The sequence below is a fragment of the Dioszegia hungarica genome, assembly GCF_025882075.1.
Source record: "Dioszegia hungarica strain PDD-24b-2 chromosome Unknown MKK02contig_8, whole genome shotgun sequence".
NCBI classification, from domain to species: domain Eukaryota; kingdom Fungi; phylum Basidiomycota; class Tremellomycetes; order Tremellales; family Bulleribasidiaceae; genus Dioszegia; species Dioszegia hungarica.
In genome coordinates this window covers 2,117,223-2,132,870 of record NW_026515770.1, presented here as the reverse complement: position 1 = coordinate 2,132,870, position 15,648 = coordinate 2,117,223, and the positions used below count along the sequence as shown (strand labels likewise).

At 56.5% G+C, this 15,648-nt stretch overlaps 9 protein-coding genes across 9 annotated transcripts; 5 read left to right on the top strand and 4 right to left on the bottom strand.

Moving 5' to 3' along the window:
* Nucleotides 1-274: 274 nt before the first annotated feature.
* Nucleotides 275-1,147, top strand: MKK02DRAFT_26929 (putative vesicle membrane protein with acyltransferase activity; the record flags this gene model as incomplete). The annotated part of the gene is made up of 5 exons (XM_053087277.1): nucleotides 275-418; nucleotides 465-573; nucleotides 618-919; nucleotides 965-1,075; nucleotides 1,121-1,147. 5 exons carry the CDS (start codon nucleotides 275-277, stop codon nucleotides 1,145-1,147), a joined length of 693 nt encoding a protein of 230 aa, XP_052945602.1.
* A 553-nt stretch (nucleotides 1,148-1,700) lies between these two features.
* On the top strand, nucleotides 1,701-3,144 carry MKK02DRAFT_36862 (uncharacterized protein; the record flags this gene model as incomplete). Its single annotated transcript, XM_053089510.1, has 5 exons — nucleotides 1,701-1,970; nucleotides 2,014-2,599; nucleotides 2,647-2,711; nucleotides 2,757-2,993; nucleotides 3,037-3,144. The coding sequence occupies 5 exons, from the start codon at nucleotides 1,701-1,703 to the stop codon at nucleotides 3,142-3,144; spliced, it is 1,266 nt and encodes a 421-aa protein (XP_052945601.1).
* Nucleotides 3,145-3,301: 157 nt separating this feature from the next.
* Nucleotides 3,302-4,563, bottom strand: MKK02DRAFT_44519 (uncharacterized protein; the record flags this gene model as incomplete). Its single annotated transcript, XM_053092970.1, has 4 exons — nucleotides 3,302-3,720; nucleotides 3,766-4,057; nucleotides 4,114-4,243; nucleotides 4,289-4,563. The coding sequence occupies 4 exons, from the start codon at nucleotides 4,561-4,563 to the stop codon at nucleotides 3,302-3,304; spliced, it is 1,116 nt and encodes a 371-aa protein (XP_052945600.1).
* A 379-nt stretch (nucleotides 4,564-4,942) lies between these two features.
* Nucleotides 4,943-7,272, top strand: MKK02DRAFT_26029 (rab-GTPase-TBC domain-containing protein; the record flags this gene model as incomplete). The annotated part of the gene is made up of 9 exons (XM_053087131.1): nucleotides 4,943-5,829; nucleotides 5,881-6,075; nucleotides 6,110-6,173; nucleotides 6,221-6,441; nucleotides 6,488-6,736; nucleotides 6,793-6,912; nucleotides 6,962-6,991; nucleotides 7,048-7,140; nucleotides 7,191-7,272. The coding sequence occupies 9 exons, from the start codon at nucleotides 4,943-4,945 to the stop codon at nucleotides 7,270-7,272; spliced, it is 1,941 nt and encodes a 646-aa protein (XP_052945599.1).
* An 82-nt stretch (nucleotides 7,273-7,354) lies between these two features.
* On the bottom strand, nucleotides 7,355-8,154 carry MKK02DRAFT_36861 (transcription initiation factor IID, 31kD subunit-domain-containing protein; the record flags this gene model as incomplete). The annotated part of the gene is made up of 4 exons (XM_053089509.1): nucleotides 7,355-7,717; nucleotides 7,767-7,912; nucleotides 7,972-8,070; nucleotides 8,133-8,154. The coding sequence occupies 4 exons, from the start codon at nucleotides 8,152-8,154 to the stop codon at nucleotides 7,355-7,357; spliced, it is 630 nt and encodes a 209-aa protein (XP_052945598.1).
* A 335-nt stretch (nucleotides 8,155-8,489) lies between these two features.
* On the top strand, nucleotides 8,490-10,658 carry MKK02DRAFT_44516 (uncharacterized protein; the record flags this gene model as incomplete). Its single annotated transcript, XM_053092969.1, has 4 exons — nucleotides 8,490-9,878; nucleotides 9,927-10,152; nucleotides 10,213-10,532; nucleotides 10,578-10,658. 4 exons carry the CDS (start codon nucleotides 8,490-8,492, stop codon nucleotides 10,656-10,658), a joined length of 2,016 nt encoding a protein of 671 aa, XP_052945597.1.
* Nucleotides 10,659-10,787: 129 nt separating this feature from the next.
* On the bottom strand, nucleotides 10,788-12,237 carry MKK02DRAFT_44515 (FAS1 domain-containing protein; the record flags this gene model as incomplete). The annotated part of the gene is made up of 7 exons (XM_053092968.1): nucleotides 10,788-10,971; nucleotides 11,006-11,061; nucleotides 11,126-11,302; nucleotides 11,355-11,582; nucleotides 11,628-11,861; nucleotides 11,912-11,962; nucleotides 12,025-12,237. 7 exons carry the CDS (start codon nucleotides 12,235-12,237, stop codon nucleotides 10,788-10,790), a joined length of 1,143 nt encoding a protein of 380 aa, XP_052945596.1.
* A 695-nt stretch (nucleotides 12,238-12,932) lies between these two features.
* On the top strand, nucleotides 12,933-14,039 carry MKK02DRAFT_26674 (uncharacterized protein; the record flags this gene model as incomplete). Its single annotated transcript, XM_053087237.1, has 5 exons — nucleotides 12,933-13,370; nucleotides 13,426-13,521; nucleotides 13,557-13,646; nucleotides 13,692-13,838; nucleotides 13,884-14,039. The coding sequence occupies 5 exons, from the start codon at nucleotides 12,933-12,935 to the stop codon at nucleotides 14,037-14,039; spliced, it is 927 nt and encodes a 308-aa protein (XP_052945595.1).
* A 29-nt stretch (nucleotides 14,040-14,068) lies between these two features.
* MKK02DRAFT_44513 (histidine phosphatase superfamily) lies at nucleotides 14,069-15,420 on the bottom strand (the record flags this gene model as incomplete). Its single annotated transcript, XM_053092967.1, has 11 exons — nucleotides 14,069-14,314; nucleotides 14,363-14,395; nucleotides 14,449-14,459; nucleotides 14,515-14,675; nucleotides 14,739-14,853; nucleotides 14,899-14,986; nucleotides 15,034-15,117; nucleotides 15,170-15,177; nucleotides 15,228-15,281; nucleotides 15,328-15,349; nucleotides 15,403-15,420. 11 exons carry the CDS (start codon nucleotides 15,418-15,420, stop codon nucleotides 14,069-14,071), a joined length of 840 nt encoding a protein of 279 aa, XP_052945594.1.
* Between the last annotated feature and the right edge of the window lie 228 nt (nucleotides 15,421-15,648).

The window sequence follows — 15,648 nt, the reverse complement described above, 5'->3', positions numbered from 1 at the left end:
CGCTCGAAGCCTCTGTAGATGGTAGGTGTATGTATAGAGGAGAGAGCTGGGTAGGGGGGTGAGTAGTCCCAAAGCCCGCTTATTGCAACTGCTCCTCGAGTGGGCTGAGGGAGATGTCAACATTGCCGCTTTGGGAAATTCCTCAACTGAGCGACACACCGACGTCACGCTCTCCGCCACCATGCCGCAGCAGTCTAGAGTCCATCTCCATTGTATACACCATACCATCACACCATTACATACCTGATCATCTCTCCCCTACACATATCCCATAATGAAGGTCTTCTCACTCTCACTCCTATCCGTCACTTCTGCAAGCCCGGCGCAGGCGGCTTTGCTGGGGACAGCGCAAGATCTGTCTAGCTTCTCATTCTATCAACGGGGGTCTGTCGGCGAGTTCATGGGCTTCTTCACAAAGGTCAGTTGTCAATCCGGTTCCAGAGGTAGCTCAGCTGATATCATAGACCGTTGCCGAGCGTACACCTGCCAACCAACCATCATCAGTCGAAGAGAACAACTACAAGGCGCACGTCTTCCGGACCGCTGGTCGGAATGGAGGACCCGGTCTTGCTGGTCAGCTGGTCTTTCTGCTATTTTGGACAAAGCTTACCTTTCAGCTGTGATGATTACGGACCTGGAATATCCCTACCGACCCGCCTTCTCGCTGCTTACCAAAATCCTGGATGAACACGCCGCACTCGCCAACAACCTCCCTGGCGCAGCGGGCGGATCGCTCGGCGGAGCAGCTAGTGCATTCTCGGTCAACCCTTCGCAGGCAGCTGCGGGCGGTCTGCCGCCAGCGCAGAAGGGCAAGCTGGAGGCGACATTGACGCAGTACTTGACCAAGTACCAGGACCCGAAGCAGGCGGACACGATTATGAAGGTGCAGAAGGAGCTGGATGAGACCAAGATCGTGCTGGTATGTATCAGTCGAAGGTACACAGGATCTCGGCTGACATTGTAGCACAAGACGATCGAGTCGGTCCTGGAACGAGGAGAGAAGCTCGACAACCTCGTCGAGCGGTCGAACGCCTTATCGGCGCAGAGTAAGATGTTCTACAAGACAGCCAAGAAGGTGTGTCCCTCCTAACTTTCCTTTGGACTTAAGCTGATATCCTAGCAAAACTCATGCTGTGTTGTCATGTGATGCTCTCTACCTACTTCTTCTGTTCAGTGGTCTCTGTATGCCCTTAATGCACGTCCCTCCATTGTAGCTCTGCACCTTGCCTTGAGCTCAGCCGCTTCCGTCGGAAAGAGACGCGTTTGTTGACGCGGTTGACTGGATTTCTCGTTCTGATCCTCACTTTCTACATCTATCTCTGCTAGCAACAGCCAGCCCATCTTCATAGTATCTACACCACCTTGAATCGTAGATATGCCCGACTACATCTTGATCAGCGATGGCGAGGACGACATCATCAGCATGTCTGGACCGAGCCGTCCGTACGCGCCTGCCGTGTCCCGCGGGCCCATGCGCGCTCCCCTTTCAGCCCCTATCTTCATCGACGACTCGGACGACGACGAGCCCGTGCAGAGCATGACGGAGCTGGTCTCTGATTTCTTGACGGATCGGAAGGGGAAGCGGAAGGCTTCGCCTGTTAAGATCGCGCCTATCCGTGTACGTACCCCGTGATCAGCTCGGTGAAGGGTATAGCTGATGCGCATAGTCCGCGCTTCTTGATCTTCTTGATAATGACGCAATGCGTCTCGAGACTCCCAGCACCGAGAGTGAGGTCGATACGCCTCTGTCAGAAGGGGCAAAGAAGAAGAAGACGGCCCCCAAGAAGAAGGTGGACAGCGGGGACGGCAAGGACAAGGAGGCGGAGGCGGCGCGGAAGCGTGAAGAAAAGGAGGAAAAGGAGGCGATGAAGCAGCAAGAGAAGGATGAGAAGGCTCGGAAGAAGGAGCAGGAGAAGGTGGATAAGGAGGCAGCCAAGTCTTTGGCTAAAAAGGAGAAGGAGGCGAACAAGGTGGGTCTTTCCGAGCTAGAAAAGGGGTTTGTGCTTATGATAGCTACGGATCAACAAGAGCGATACGGTCCGCGAGATCCACCTCTATCTTACTCCCGACCTCCTTGAACCCTCTTCCCCCATCGCTGCTGCGCTTCCCGAGATCCGGACCCGGTTCGTCGGCAACGAGTCCGAAGTGCACACGCTCAACGAAAAAGAATGCCCCCAGGCCGGCGTGATCCGGTTCAAGCGGCACGTCAAGGCGAAATACGATGCCAAGGCGAAGAAATGGGTCATCCTCGCGGAAGATCGATGGGAATGGGAATCCACCGTCGTGCTCGTCGTCCAGGCCGAAGAGATCCTGGATCTGATCCACTCGAAGGCGAACGGGTTGGCGGAATGGGCGAGCGATGCGCGGATGACAATGAGGTTGAAGCAGACGGATCAGGTCGTGGTGATGATCAAAGGGCTGCAAAAGTATTACGCCAAGACCAAGACGCTGGCGAATAGGGAGTTTACCGCGGCGGCGAGGGCGAGCCTGGGGGAGATCAACCCGGTGAGGAGACCGGTAGGGGTACGGGCGGATAAGGCGATGGTAGAGAGGGAGCTTGTCAAGCTGCAAGTGGCAGAGCGATGCTTCTTGGTTCATGGTACGTCTAGTACTCAATGTGTCGGAGCTTCTCAAGCTGACCAGCAGTCGAAAAGACCGAAGAGATCGAAGATTGGGTCTATAACCTCGGGGCCGACGTCGCTATCCGACCTGTAGGTCCATTCATCTGAGGCATCTTCAGCATACTGAGTCCGCAGTACAAGTTGCTCAGAAAGACTCATCTAAACTTCTGCCCCGCCGACGGCGCCGCTACCAAGAAGAGCTCGCACCCGTCCGACGCCTTCAAATTGATGCTTGAGGCTGTCCACGGCATTACGCCGAGCGGCGCAGCGGGCATCGTTGCCGAGTACCCCGTCTTCAAGGACTTGATGGAGGCGTACGACAAGGCTGAGAGGAGGGGACACGGTGCTGCGCTCTTGTTGCAGGATTGCGAGGTAAGCCTCAGCTGGTTGAGACATGGGAGGTGCTGATGTCCAGGTCCGTAATCTCAGGAATGGGACAGCGAACGGTCGGCTTCTCAACAAGGCGTTGTCGACCAAGGTGTATCATCATTTCAGCTCGACGGACGGTCTGGCCTTGGTGTAGACGTCTTGCTTCTATTTTTCTGTCTTGGGAGATCCCTTGGTGGCCTGTCCTTGCGGTAACCCAATTGTAACATTACCAAAGCTAGAGATCCCGTCTAGAATACATGTCCACACTGTATATACATCGTATGAATATAAATCATGTCCTCGCGCCCGCATCATGCTTCTACCGCCCTCTTCTTCTTCTTGCCGGGTGTATCCCGCCCCTCGGCCTCGCTCTTCCGCTTCTTGGCTGCCGCCTTCTCCGCCTTGTTCTGCGCTAGGATACTAATGGCATCGATTGGCATCCCCCTCGCTGACTCTGGCGCTTTCCGGGACTCTGGCGCTTTCCGGCCGGGCGCTCCAGCAGGCCCGCTCGTTCGCGAGCCAATAGCGTGATTCCGAAATTTGAGGAGATGTGTAGGTTGAACACGCTTGGCGGGGGCGTGCCGGATCGCGTCATCCGCTTCGGCGGCATCGAGCGCGTCGTCCAGTGCCGATGTGGCGAGAAGGGAAGGGAGGGCGTTCTCGTTCGATGCGGATGTGGATGTGGCGGTGTTGGGGACGAGGATGAGATGGCGAGATACGTTGATTGGCGCTGCGGATCAGCATCGACCCCTGATGCTGCCAAGATGTAGCTTACCAGCATACAGCTTCCCGCCCTTCTCGACTCGCGGCACCATGAGCGTCATCCCGCCCATCATTTCCGCTCCTCCCTCGAATCTCAGTCGCTCTCCGCCATCTTCCATCATCATTGCGTCCGCCAGACCGGGTCCCGCCGTTGGCTGACGCCCTTCTTCATCCACGTCAGCCGTAGCTGGCGTGGGGAAGCCGGCCGAGTGAAGGGAGTAGGAGCTGGATTTGACAGTAAGAGAGCCAGAAGGACCAGAAGAGCCCATGGCAATGTTCAGAGCGGTAAGGCGGGACGACTTGAGCTGTGTGGGGTCAGCTCTCGCCCGTGGGATTCCTTTGCACAGCGTGATAGACGCACGTCTACAGGTGCACGGATCGACCAAAGTTCCACTCCTTGCGCCTTCGCCATAGCATCCCATTCAAACGGCGACGAAGCAAAGTTGACGCTCAGCGGGAGTGGCATCATACCGTTCGGCGGGGCATATCGTCTGTCCTTTCAGCCAGACCCTCATCCACTTGCGAAGGTAACTCACGGCAGTTGTCCCATCGCACCTCTTCTAGATCCCGAGCCGGAAGCCTCCCCATTATCCCTTCGTCTAGGTGCGACGTCCTCCAGCTCATCACTATCCGCCGAGGACGTATCATCGTCCCCCAACAGACTATCCCGCTCAGACCTCTCTTCCACTTCTTCCTGCTCCTCTTCCTCTTCTTCCTCCTCTGCGCCCGATTCGCTAGCCTGGGAAGCTACGTAGCTGACCTTCTTGGCCGGCGAGTCTGCTGGAAGTTTGCTGCTTGATGCTTTAGCCATGGTGATCAAGATAGACAGGGTCGATGAAGATGCGAAAGGCAAGAGACAAATTTTGGCTGGCAGGCTGTCGGAGAGTGTGGGGTAAAGCGTCGATCCCTGAGAATGCGAAACGCGGGGTAAAAGGTGGTCCAATTCACTAAAAGCAACAGCCGCAATAGCTCATTCAGACCATCTTCTACTTGTATATCGCGCTCAGGTAGCCACCTGTAGGATGCCAGAGCCGACATCGCCTCACCTGGCAGCGCTACAGGAGCTGGAACTGGACGACTCGGTCGATTCCCGCTCAGACACGTTCGAAGACGTCCCGACGACCCCAAGCGCCAATGCCTCCCCGACAAAGTCGCCCGCTGCAGGCAGCAAGGTGCGCGCCGCTGCTGCCATGTGGGAGACCGGGGCTAGTACCAGCGCCAGTGTCAGTTCCAGCTCTCTGGCGCCTCAGGCAGCCTCGACGTCCCCTGTTGGGTCCTTCAGGTCCATCGCGCCGGGCTCCAGTCCAGAGACGAAGCCAACGGGACCTGGCGGGCTTGCTCTGAAGCCTTCAACGCCGGTGTCTGCTTCTGCGGACGGAGGTCAGTTTTCGGAGATCGCCCTCGCGGCAGAAACGGGGCCGGGGCTGGAACCACTCCGGATCAGCTACAACTCATCCCCCGTCCCCGTACCCTCGGACGTGATGACGGCCACACCCACAGTCGTCACCCCTCCAGCGGAACCACCTACTGCCAAGGCATCTTCCTTCTTCTCCCTCTCTTTTGGTACACCTTCAGTCACGGCCGCCACGCCCCTCGCGCCCTCTCGGTCCGCATCAGGCGGTACCCCCGCTGGCGGCTGGAGATCGACCATGTCCAACCTCCTCACCCGCTCGACCTCATCTGCGCCCTCCGAACCCACATCGGCAGGTCCCGAGTCGGCAGGTCCGTCCCGTATCCCCTCGCCGTCCTTGTTGCTACACCACATCAATGACGATCTGGCGATCCGGGATCGGCGGCAGAGCCGGGAACTGGGCGGCGGCGACAAGATCCGGGAAGGGTTCGAGCGGGTCCGAGGGGAGATGGAGGGTGTCGCGAGGGAGATGAGGCGGGAGAATGCCGCGGCGGCGACGGCGGAGGAGTCGGAGGAGAGCGCTGAGGGGGGTGCTTCGCCGACTAGGACGGAGGAAGTGGATTGGGTGTTTTGGGGAGCGGTCGTCCAGGATTTCGAAGAGGTGGCTAGGGAACGACCGAGAGACCTGTCCAAGGCGATACAGCAGGGTATACCAGGCGTCATCAGGTAAGCTGACGGGTGCTTGGTCGCTTCTCGGGCAGAAAGCTTACTTTTCAGAGGATCAATATGGCAGCTCATGTCGTCCTCGAAATCCATCCCGCTCGAAGAGACGTACAAGCAGCTCTTGAAGCACACCTCGCCACACGAAAAGTCAATACGAAAAGATCTGTCCAGGACCTTCCCACACCACAAATTCTTCCAGGACGCAGGAGGCCGGGAGAGCCTGTTCATGGTTCTGAAAGCGTACAGCTTGTGAGTTCCGATCCGAAGAAGGAGCTGATGTCAGGTATGATCCTGAAGTTGGATATACGCAAGGGGTCGCCTTCATCGTTGCTGCTCTCCTACTGAACGTGAGCTTTCGATCGCCAAAGTAAGGTAATGCGTAGCTGACGTTCAGATGCCGGATGAAGAAGCCTTCTGCGTCCTTGTCCGTCTGATGGACTCGTACAACCTTCGCTCGCACTATCAGGCAGATATGCCCGGCCTCCAGCTCCGGCTGTTCCAGTACGACCGACTCCTCGAGGAGCACGTTCCGCTCGTCCACACCCACTTGCTCCGGAAAGGGATCAAGAGCAGCATGTACGCCAGCCAATGGTTCATGACGCTGTTCTCCTACAAGTGAGCTACTCTGTTTCTAGAGTAAAATGAGTGTCAAGCTAACGAGCAGATTCCCTCTGTCACTAGTATACCGAGTCCTCGATATCGTCTTTGCCGAAGGCATAGAGGCCGTCTTCCGGTTCTCCCTCGCACTCCTCCAAGCGGCCGAAACGAAGCTCGTCGAACTAGATTTCGAGCAGATACTAGAGTACCTCCAGACGGACCTGTTTGAGCATTATCGCGAGAACGCCACCGAAGACGGAGAGGAGTCGTGGCGCGCCAACGACTTTGTAAGGGATGCCTACGAGATCCGAATGTGAGTTTGAGAAATGAGGGACAGCGAGGGTGGGTGGTCGTCTGCTGACTAGGCAGAACACCGTTCATGCTGGACTCGTATACTGCGGAATTTGAGGAGGAGCGGAGGAATCAGAATAAACATGCGGCAGAGGTGGACCAGTTGCGGAATGCCAACCGACATTTGAGCAACCAGGTGTAAGTATTGGGCTATCATTCGCCAAATGACGGAAGGCTGACGTATCAGAAAGCAGTTGGAGTCGACATTAGCAACGATGTGAGTCGGGCTCATACTGTTTCCCGTGGTGTGGAGCGTCCCGGCTGATAAGCTAGCAATGAGGAGCACGTTGAATTGGTCCGGCAATTGGTGATGACCAAAATTGATAAGGAGGAGACGGAGAATGAGCTTGTGCGGTACAAGATGATGTGAGCGGCATTTCTCCTTGGGGGAAAGGGAATAGTCGCTGATGGGTTAGGTACGCCGAGTTGGCGCATTCGCAGCAGGACGCCATGTCGGTGCACAGTCGGCGATCAGCTGGCTCATCTCGACACGACTAGATCCAGGGAGGGTCTGGACCACGACGATAACGATCACCCATATGACCCATGCGCTATACTATACAACATCATATGCATACTACTAGACATCGTAATCTTCGTCCATCTCCCGTTCCTGGGCAGGTGGTGGGGCTGGTGCCGCTGCGGTCCCTTCGTCCACTCCCACTTCCTCCATATCCTCGTCCTCATCCTCCTCCGCATCTTCATCGCCTTTCCCACCATTCGCCCTAGCTCCCTCACCATCCACTGCGTCCTCCTCTTCATCGCTGCTCTCATCCTCCTCTTCCTCTTCTTCTGGCGCTAAGACCAATTGCGGATCAGGCACTATATCAAAGTTGACCTCGGCTAGGCGCTGATGTGCTGGCGGAAGGCGAACGACCTCGAAGGATTCAGGAAGGACAGGGAGGGGGTGCGAGTTGAGCTCATGTGCCAGAGATGCTAGATACTGCCTTTGTCAGCTCAAATCACGCGAAATCGTGCAGTGTGCAGCTTACATCTCGTGGAGGAGCTTCGAAGAACTCGTATCGCTTCCTCATCATGATGGCCAGCTCCACATCATCCTTTTCTATCTTTCCGGGACCGGGTCGGCTCGCATGATCGCTCAGCGCTTGAGCATTCTGGAGGACGTCTGCTGTGTAGCCTAGACGAATATGAGCTTCTGTTCGGTCCGCCCAAGCGAGAGGCCTCAAGTCAGCTCACGATAGGAGAAATCCATGAGCTGCTGCAAGACTCGCTCGTCTGCGTCCTGGATGCCCTTGGAGGCGAGGATGAGGGATATGAGCCGTCCATCACGGGGAACTTGGGCATCAGCTTTGGGTCTCCGCGACGCGGTCAGTTTGACTGTAAAGGCATTAACTCACTCGGACGGCTGACGTTTGTCATCTTGGCATGAGCTGTAGGGTGGATGGTAGGGCGAGTAGAGCGCGTATTGGATGATGAAAGGCAAAGACAGAGTATATACGCTGTATATATATAGGTGTGGCTTGATCTTGGTGCACGAGGGTATGCCGTAATTCCGATGTATCAGATTCCCCGAACCGGTTCCTTCTGATCAGCTTTCACCAGTCCACTCATCTTTTGTCCTTCTCTACTTGTACTTTTGTCATCGGCTATTGTGCATCAGTCTATCAGCAGGCCTGCTAACCCCATCGGACAGGCAGGCTGAAAACACCCGCCCACGCACACTACCCCCGAAAGCTCCTAGTCCTCCGCTTACCATGCCACAATCTCGGATTCACGACCACTTCGCTCCGAGCAACAAGTACCCCCGCGCAGCTACCCAGAGCTCCCGGCGCCCTCCTGCACATCGTTGGGAGTCCGACTCGGAAGGCTCGGACGGACTCGAAGCGATCCAGCTGAGCGCTCAAAAGCCCAAGCCGAGCAGGAAGGCAGCGGAGGCTCCCGTCAGCCAGAAGAGGGGGAAGCGGGTCGTCCTGGACTCGGATGACGAGTATGGGGAGGGAGGGCAGGAGGAAGAGGTGGATGACGAGGATGAGGACGAAGATGATGAGCGGACAAGAGTGGAGAAGCGGACTAGGTCCGGTGGGAAGGGAAAAGGGAAGGGACGGGCGGTACAATCGACCGAGCCGGAGTCGGACGATACGGTAGACTCCCTGGTCGTCGGGGAGAAGCTTCGGAAGGCGGCCAAGCGGGCACACAAGACAACTTCCCCGGCTCCGGCGCCTCCTCGGACCAAGGTCACCCCTTCGCCTAAGACACGTACCCGTAAACGTGGGTCCAGCCCAGACTTCGTGATCGAGGTTCCTTCCCTCTCACGCGAGCGACGGAGCCAATACTCGGAAGTCCCTATCTCCCCCAGAACACCCTCCAAAAAGCGCAAAGCCTCCATCATTGCCCTCTCTAGTGACCCGGAGAGCGATAGCGACGACAATACACCCATCATCCACCGGCGGCGCGTACCTTCCAAACCCAAATCCTCTCCCGCGCAGCCCAAGCGCTGTCGGACTCCCGAGTCAGACAGCGATGACCTGCCGAAGCGGAATTCTCCACCCAAGCCGAAGCCCATCTCTCCAAAACGGGCCAAAGCGGTCGATCCGGACGAGAGCGAGGAGCCGTTGACGGAGGAGGAGGATATGATGGCGGAACTGGAGCTTGATCAGCCGGATCGGTTCAAGAGCAAGACGCGGCTCCGGGAGAGGAAGGAGACGGACTGGCAGCGAGCGCTGCGGAAAGCCAACAACAAGCGGAAGGGGATTGTGGAGGACACCACGAGCGAAGAGGAGTCGGAGTCGGAGGATGAAGGGGAAGTGGAGGATGCTGTTCAGGGAGGGGAGGTGGACGAGGAGGACGATGACGACTTTATCTCGGATGACGACGACGACGGACCGGTGCAGCTCCCTCACGAGTTCTCCAACAACTCGATCCAGACGCCCGAATTCAAATACAAGGTCGTCTTCCACTACCTCCTCTACCTCGTCATGAAGGGGTCCAAGGCCCTTCCTCTGCGCGGCGAGAACGCCGAGTACTTTGAGCCGCATCTTCGAGATGTCCGGCGGCGGGTCACTGGGCTCAGGGATGCCGGAGTGCGCAGTCAGATCTGGTCGACTGTCTTTGTTCGCGCGCTGGAAAAGTATCCGATCTTCAGAGTAAGTCCTACAGCCACGTAGTCTGGGAGAACACGAGCTGACGACGAGTCTGGGTACATGGATATGGAGGAGCCGATCTGGTGGTGTCATGCTTGTCGGCGGAGAATGCCGTCCAGGTACGAGGCCTCGCTGGATGGCAAGCCTTATAACCACGATACACACGAGGAGGTCGAAGAGGAAGAGTCTGATTCCGAGCCGGAGATGGATCCGGAGACGGGCGAGCCAGAGACGCAGAAGCGGCGGTACGAGCGCAAGAACAAGGCGTTTACCATGGGTATGTCCGGTCTCGCGTTACACTTTCTCGCCAATGGGTGGAATATCGCTGACTTATTAGGCCCCAAATGTCTGCGAAGGTCCAGGATCTTCCACCAGATGTCACACTGGGAAGACGACATGTACGACCGTATCCGCGAGCTCTACCACAAGGTCCTGCGCGCCTCCGGCAAAAAGGTTCCGGACGAGTCGGACACTTCCGAAGACGACGACGAGGACGAGCATCATCTCGATCGCAACATGCGGCGGATGGACCGCGCGGACCGGCGCAGGCGCTCCAATATGGAGGCTGCGGAACTGAAGGGGAGGGCGTTACCTAAGGATGTGCACAGCGTGGAGGATGTGCTGGAGTGGATGGATAAGGAGGGGTGGCAAACCAAGGTGAGTATCTCTGCCTGAAGGGGTTGTACAGGGCTGATTTGCTAGCTGTTCCACGTGATGGAGGATCTGGAGGAGGAGGCTCGAGCGCTGGAGCACGACAAGTCGACCGATCGAGCCGAGCTGTGAATATCGACCGAGCCATATCTATCGTCAATGCCTGACTTCGCGATACATACAGATACGATCTAGATCTTGTAAATATAGGTGACACCCCTTTCTGCCCGACGTTGTATCTACGTAATCCCGGTATAGTACTCATGCGATATGTAGCCACCTCATCCAGAAGCCGGATGAGATTCGCCGTCGAGCCGAGGCCCTGCTTTGGCTCGATCCGGGAGGTGTGCTGGAAGTCGGAGAGATGGGGATCGAGGTGGGGATGCGGCCGATGATGCCGTCGGCGGTGGTCTGGGTGGCTGCTAGCACGGATGCGGCTGTCAAGCTATTGGTCAGCTACGGAAGAGGGGCTGACTCACGCAGAGGCAGCTCGATCTGGGTTCCCAATAGGTCCGCCGATAACGCGATTCACGAGCTGATATCAGTAACGTTACCGGTGCGCATCACTGAAAAAGCTGACGGGACGGGACGGGACTCACATGGACTACCCCGTTCGTGCAAAGAATATCACTTCTTACAATCCTTGCGATCGCTCCGCCGCTGGTGATAAACGCTCCAGTCGCATTGACACCGTACGCCACAGTCTGGCCCGCTGCGCTGATCCAGGTATCTCCAGCATCGAGCTCGGTCGAGTAGCGGACATCCCCGTTGATGACCTGTCTTATCAGTCCCGTCCTCATCTGGACGTAGGGTGAAATAAGACGTTACATGTCCGAGCAGAACATTAGCCCTCTGACTGGAGACCAACGCGTCGAAGTTGATGCCTGCTAATGCAGCATCGTTGGGAATGAAGAATGTACATCCCTTGCACCCGGTGAAGGTGTCTTGCAGACCGACATTGTTGATCAGGGCGAGAGCGGCGGTCGTTCCGTTGACGGCGGATGAGTCGAGTGGGTGACGTAGGACGTCCAACAGGGGAAGAGGAGGGCTGAGAACCTAATGTGTGAGCTTTGTCAGATCGACCGTCGGGAGAAGACTTACTCGGTCGATGGGTTGTAGCCAGATATTCCCGTATGCTGTCCCATTCCCGCGACTGGTGGTATTCCAGTCCGCACCCCGGATCAGGACACGAGTATCGTTCACTGGCGATGTCTCGAGCACAAGTACTTGGGGTTGTCTACCGGGGAGAGCTTGGTCCTGTCGGAGCTCGGTGTAGGCGATAGTGTGTCTCCGCGGCGGGGCGATATCGGTTGTATTGATGGAACTTGGCGAGATCTTGGTGTCAGCAGTCATCGGGAACGTGTTAGGTAGTGAAGGCGACTGACGTGATATGCGAGCACCTTGGCTAGATCTACATTCCCAATTGAATCCCACGCCTGATCATCAGCTGCCGATCTTGCGATATTGACACCTGAATTCCGCTATATCAAGCGCTCACCTCGTTCACCGGCACATAGACAGTATAGGGCAGGCTGGAACCCAGGCTGGCCAGTAACTCAGATCCAGTAGAGGTCGTGCTGAGGTTCTTGATCGCATCGGCGAAGCGGCCGAATCCCAAGTTGCTCAGGGTCGACTGGAAGGTAGGCAGGAATGGTGCTTGTGCCGAGGCAAGAAGTGGGAGGCTCAGCACAGCCAGGACAGCGCGCAGCATCTCAGCGGGCTTATAGATGATGATGAACAAGAAGCAATTGCATTTGTAACGGACTATCGCCTCTTGTCACAGCATCGAAGCACACACAAGGGCACGCCTTGTGTCCACGCATCACTCAACCCTGCCACACAACCAGCGCCACATTGCACACAAGGGGTGATTGTTCCAGTTTCACTGATAGCGTTTCAGATGTTGGGTGCAAAGTCCACGTCATCGCCCTTCACAGCTTGACCTCCACATCAAAAGTCACTTGCCCTCTCTCTTTGTCTACTCCAACTTTACAGGCTATGAGCTACAGGGCAACAGCGACGTGCAGACAGTGCGCCTCAGCACTGAGGCAAGCGTCTCAAGGGTCATTCTTGGCACCTCGGACGTTTTCGCGGCTCCCAAATCGAGCCCGACTCGCCCCCGGACCAACAGCCAGGCGGTTCTACTCGGAGGGCGAGCTGCTGGAGGCGGCCAAGGCGAAGCTGGGACTGAGTGATGGATCGGTCAGTCACCAATAGCCTGAGATGGTAAGAATGTACTGATCTAGCAGCCCGAGCTCTCCGAATCATCTCGCAGACAGCTGGAACCTCTATCTCAGATCTGGGACCAGCATGCCCGACTCCAGAAGGTGCGTCTGACATCCTATCGGGGGTAAGGGTCAAGCTGATATGTAGGCTCGGGAAGAGACTCTACGCCAACTCTCAGCCATGAAAGACGCCGAAATGAAGGAGCTATTCGAAGGCGAGATCACCGACTTGGACGCCCAGATCACCGACCTCGCCACGCAGCAACTACCCTCCCTTCTCCTTCCGCCAGAAACGACCGATAATCTCCCAATCATGATATCTATCAATGCCGGTATAGGCGGAGACGAAGCCACGGCGTGTGCGGCCCTCCTCATCCGTGCATATCAGCGGTACGCCGAGATCAACCGCTGGGATGTTGAGATTATCAGCCAGGCGGAAGGCGCGCAGAGTAAGGGCATGCAAGGTGTCAAGGAGATGACGATGAAGATGAAAGCGAGGGATGGGGGTGCGGGCAACGTGTACGAGCGGATGAGATGGGAAGGGGGTGTTCATCGATTCCAGAGGGTACCGCCTAATGACGCGAAGGGAAGGGTGCAGTCGTCCACGGTCGCGGTCATCGTAAGCTAGCTCGACCCATGATATGACTCACGGAGCGCTGACAGCTTGCGCGTAGGTGTTGCCGATCATCCCCGAGGGGCAAGAGGCGGAGCTGGTGGATCCCAAAGATGTCAAGATGGAGGTCATGCGATCGCGTGGGGCAGGCGGTCAGGTAAGCCCGAACAATGGAAGAGCACTGACAGTCAGCACGTCAATAAGACGGAATCTGCAGTCCGGCTGACGCATCTCCCAACGGGGATCTCGGTGTCTATGCAAGACTCGCGCAGTCAACATCAGGTGTGTCCGTCTCCCTCTGTTCCAATGCGTCAGCTGACGAGGCAGAATCGAGCGTGGGCATGGGATATCCTCCGCTCCCGCCTGTTCGAGCGGAAACAGGTTCAATTACAAGCGGATCGGCGGAGCAAGCGACAAGAGGTCATCTCGGGAACAGACCGGTCCGACAAGGTCCGATCATACAATGTGCCCCAGGTGAGCGGCCTCTGCCTCGGCGATTTGACTGGACTGACTCGCTAGGACCGAGTCACAGATCATCGTATTGGCTTTACTTCATCCAACATGGAGGGCGTCTTGGACGGCGATCTCGACCCGTTGATATACGCCTTGATAGATGACTACAAGACGCGCAGATTACAGGATATCATCTCGGGAATAGACGATGTAGATGCATAGACACCCAACTCAGCTCACTGCAAGAAGAGCTACTTTGCTCCGCTGAAGAACGCGCGAAGGTCCTTTTGCTTCTCGTCGAATCCCTGACTCCCTATCCCACCTTTCTGCCGGTGCACCCCGTCTAGGTGCTTGGTTACGTCCGAGCAGAGAATGCGGACGGCGAGCGGGGAGCCGTCGGGCCTTGACGACGGGGCTTCTTTAGGTACAGAAGACGCTGGGACGGGACCTTCTGGGTTGGTCTTGACAACGGGTGCGGACTCGGTCATTTGCTCGTCCTGAGATCAGCTTCACACGTGATTGATTTACACGAGGCTACAACTCACGGTGTAGCCGACTTCTAAGCGAGTCCAACCGGTCTGGTCAGTGAGCGATGTGATCTTCGTTGCTGTAGCGCTCTGGTCGCACTCACATTTGTCATACCTATCAGATCAGCCACTGTTCACCGTGTACCGGTATTGTAAATGCGTAGACTCACCCTTATATGCCCACTCGACAGGCCGAGGATCGTTACGCCTAGCCAAGAAAGCGCCGATGAACTCCGCATTGAAGATCCCGTGAGCAACTACCATGAGGTGTTTGTCTGCTGCTGCAGATCCGTGGCACTCCTTCAAGACGGGCTCGATAAACGCTGCTATGCTGGTATACGTTAGCGTTTGGACATCTTGTCAAAGTGAGCAAGCTGGATGGAGCGGTACTCACGCCTTGTTCGCCCGATCGCGAACATCGTCCAAGCTCTCACCCTCAGGAAAGCGGAACGAACGTCCAGATTCGCGATGGTATGCGCCTTTACCATCACCGAAGGGCTTTTGCTCAGCTACTACATCAGCCTCGCTTCTCCGCAGATCAGTAGCGAACGGACCTATTCCAAAGTGCTGCTCTCGCAGAAGGGGCGAGACCGTAAAGCTAGGTTTTGGATCGGCGAGCTGTTGCTTCTCGACCTGCTGTGCCTGCCTCGATCAGCGATAGCGGTCGCTAGCGGTCTGGGTGGACTGACCGTCCACAGAGCCCTGAGAAGGGGCGAAGCAAAGATAGCGTCCAGCTTGGTGCTCTCGAGGGACTTGCCCAATGCCTTGGCTTGCTGCCTCATCAGCGCTTGATCGTGTTGCGGCCAACAAACAGCCGAGATTTACGTTCATGCCTGTAAACGTCAGCTCCGCAGACAGATAAAGGAGTCTGCTGGCAGCTCACCATGATTAGATAGGGGAGCGTCAGCCCAGCCTGCCCAGAGGGCTTTCAAATTATCTTAGGATCAGCTATAGGAGTCGCTCGGATTGAGCTGTGGATTTACCGGTCGATTCGCCATGTCGGACCTGTCGATATCAGTCATCCATCCCTGTGATAAGATTTGCCTAAGCGGACGCACGACTGTCAAAGTGATCATCTTACGATGGCTATGGGAATAAGGTATCAAGCGATGGTCTTGATTAAGGGCAGATAGAGCAAGACGTCACATCGGGGAGGACAAAGTGGAGGTCGGTCCGCTCGACTCGACCGTAACGTCATTGGAGCTCTGGGGAGCCTTGGGTCATAGCAGGAATCATGGAAGCCCCTGTCCTACTGTCAACTACCCAGTGCTCCCAGCATCATCTGGAATCTACCGCAGCTCTCA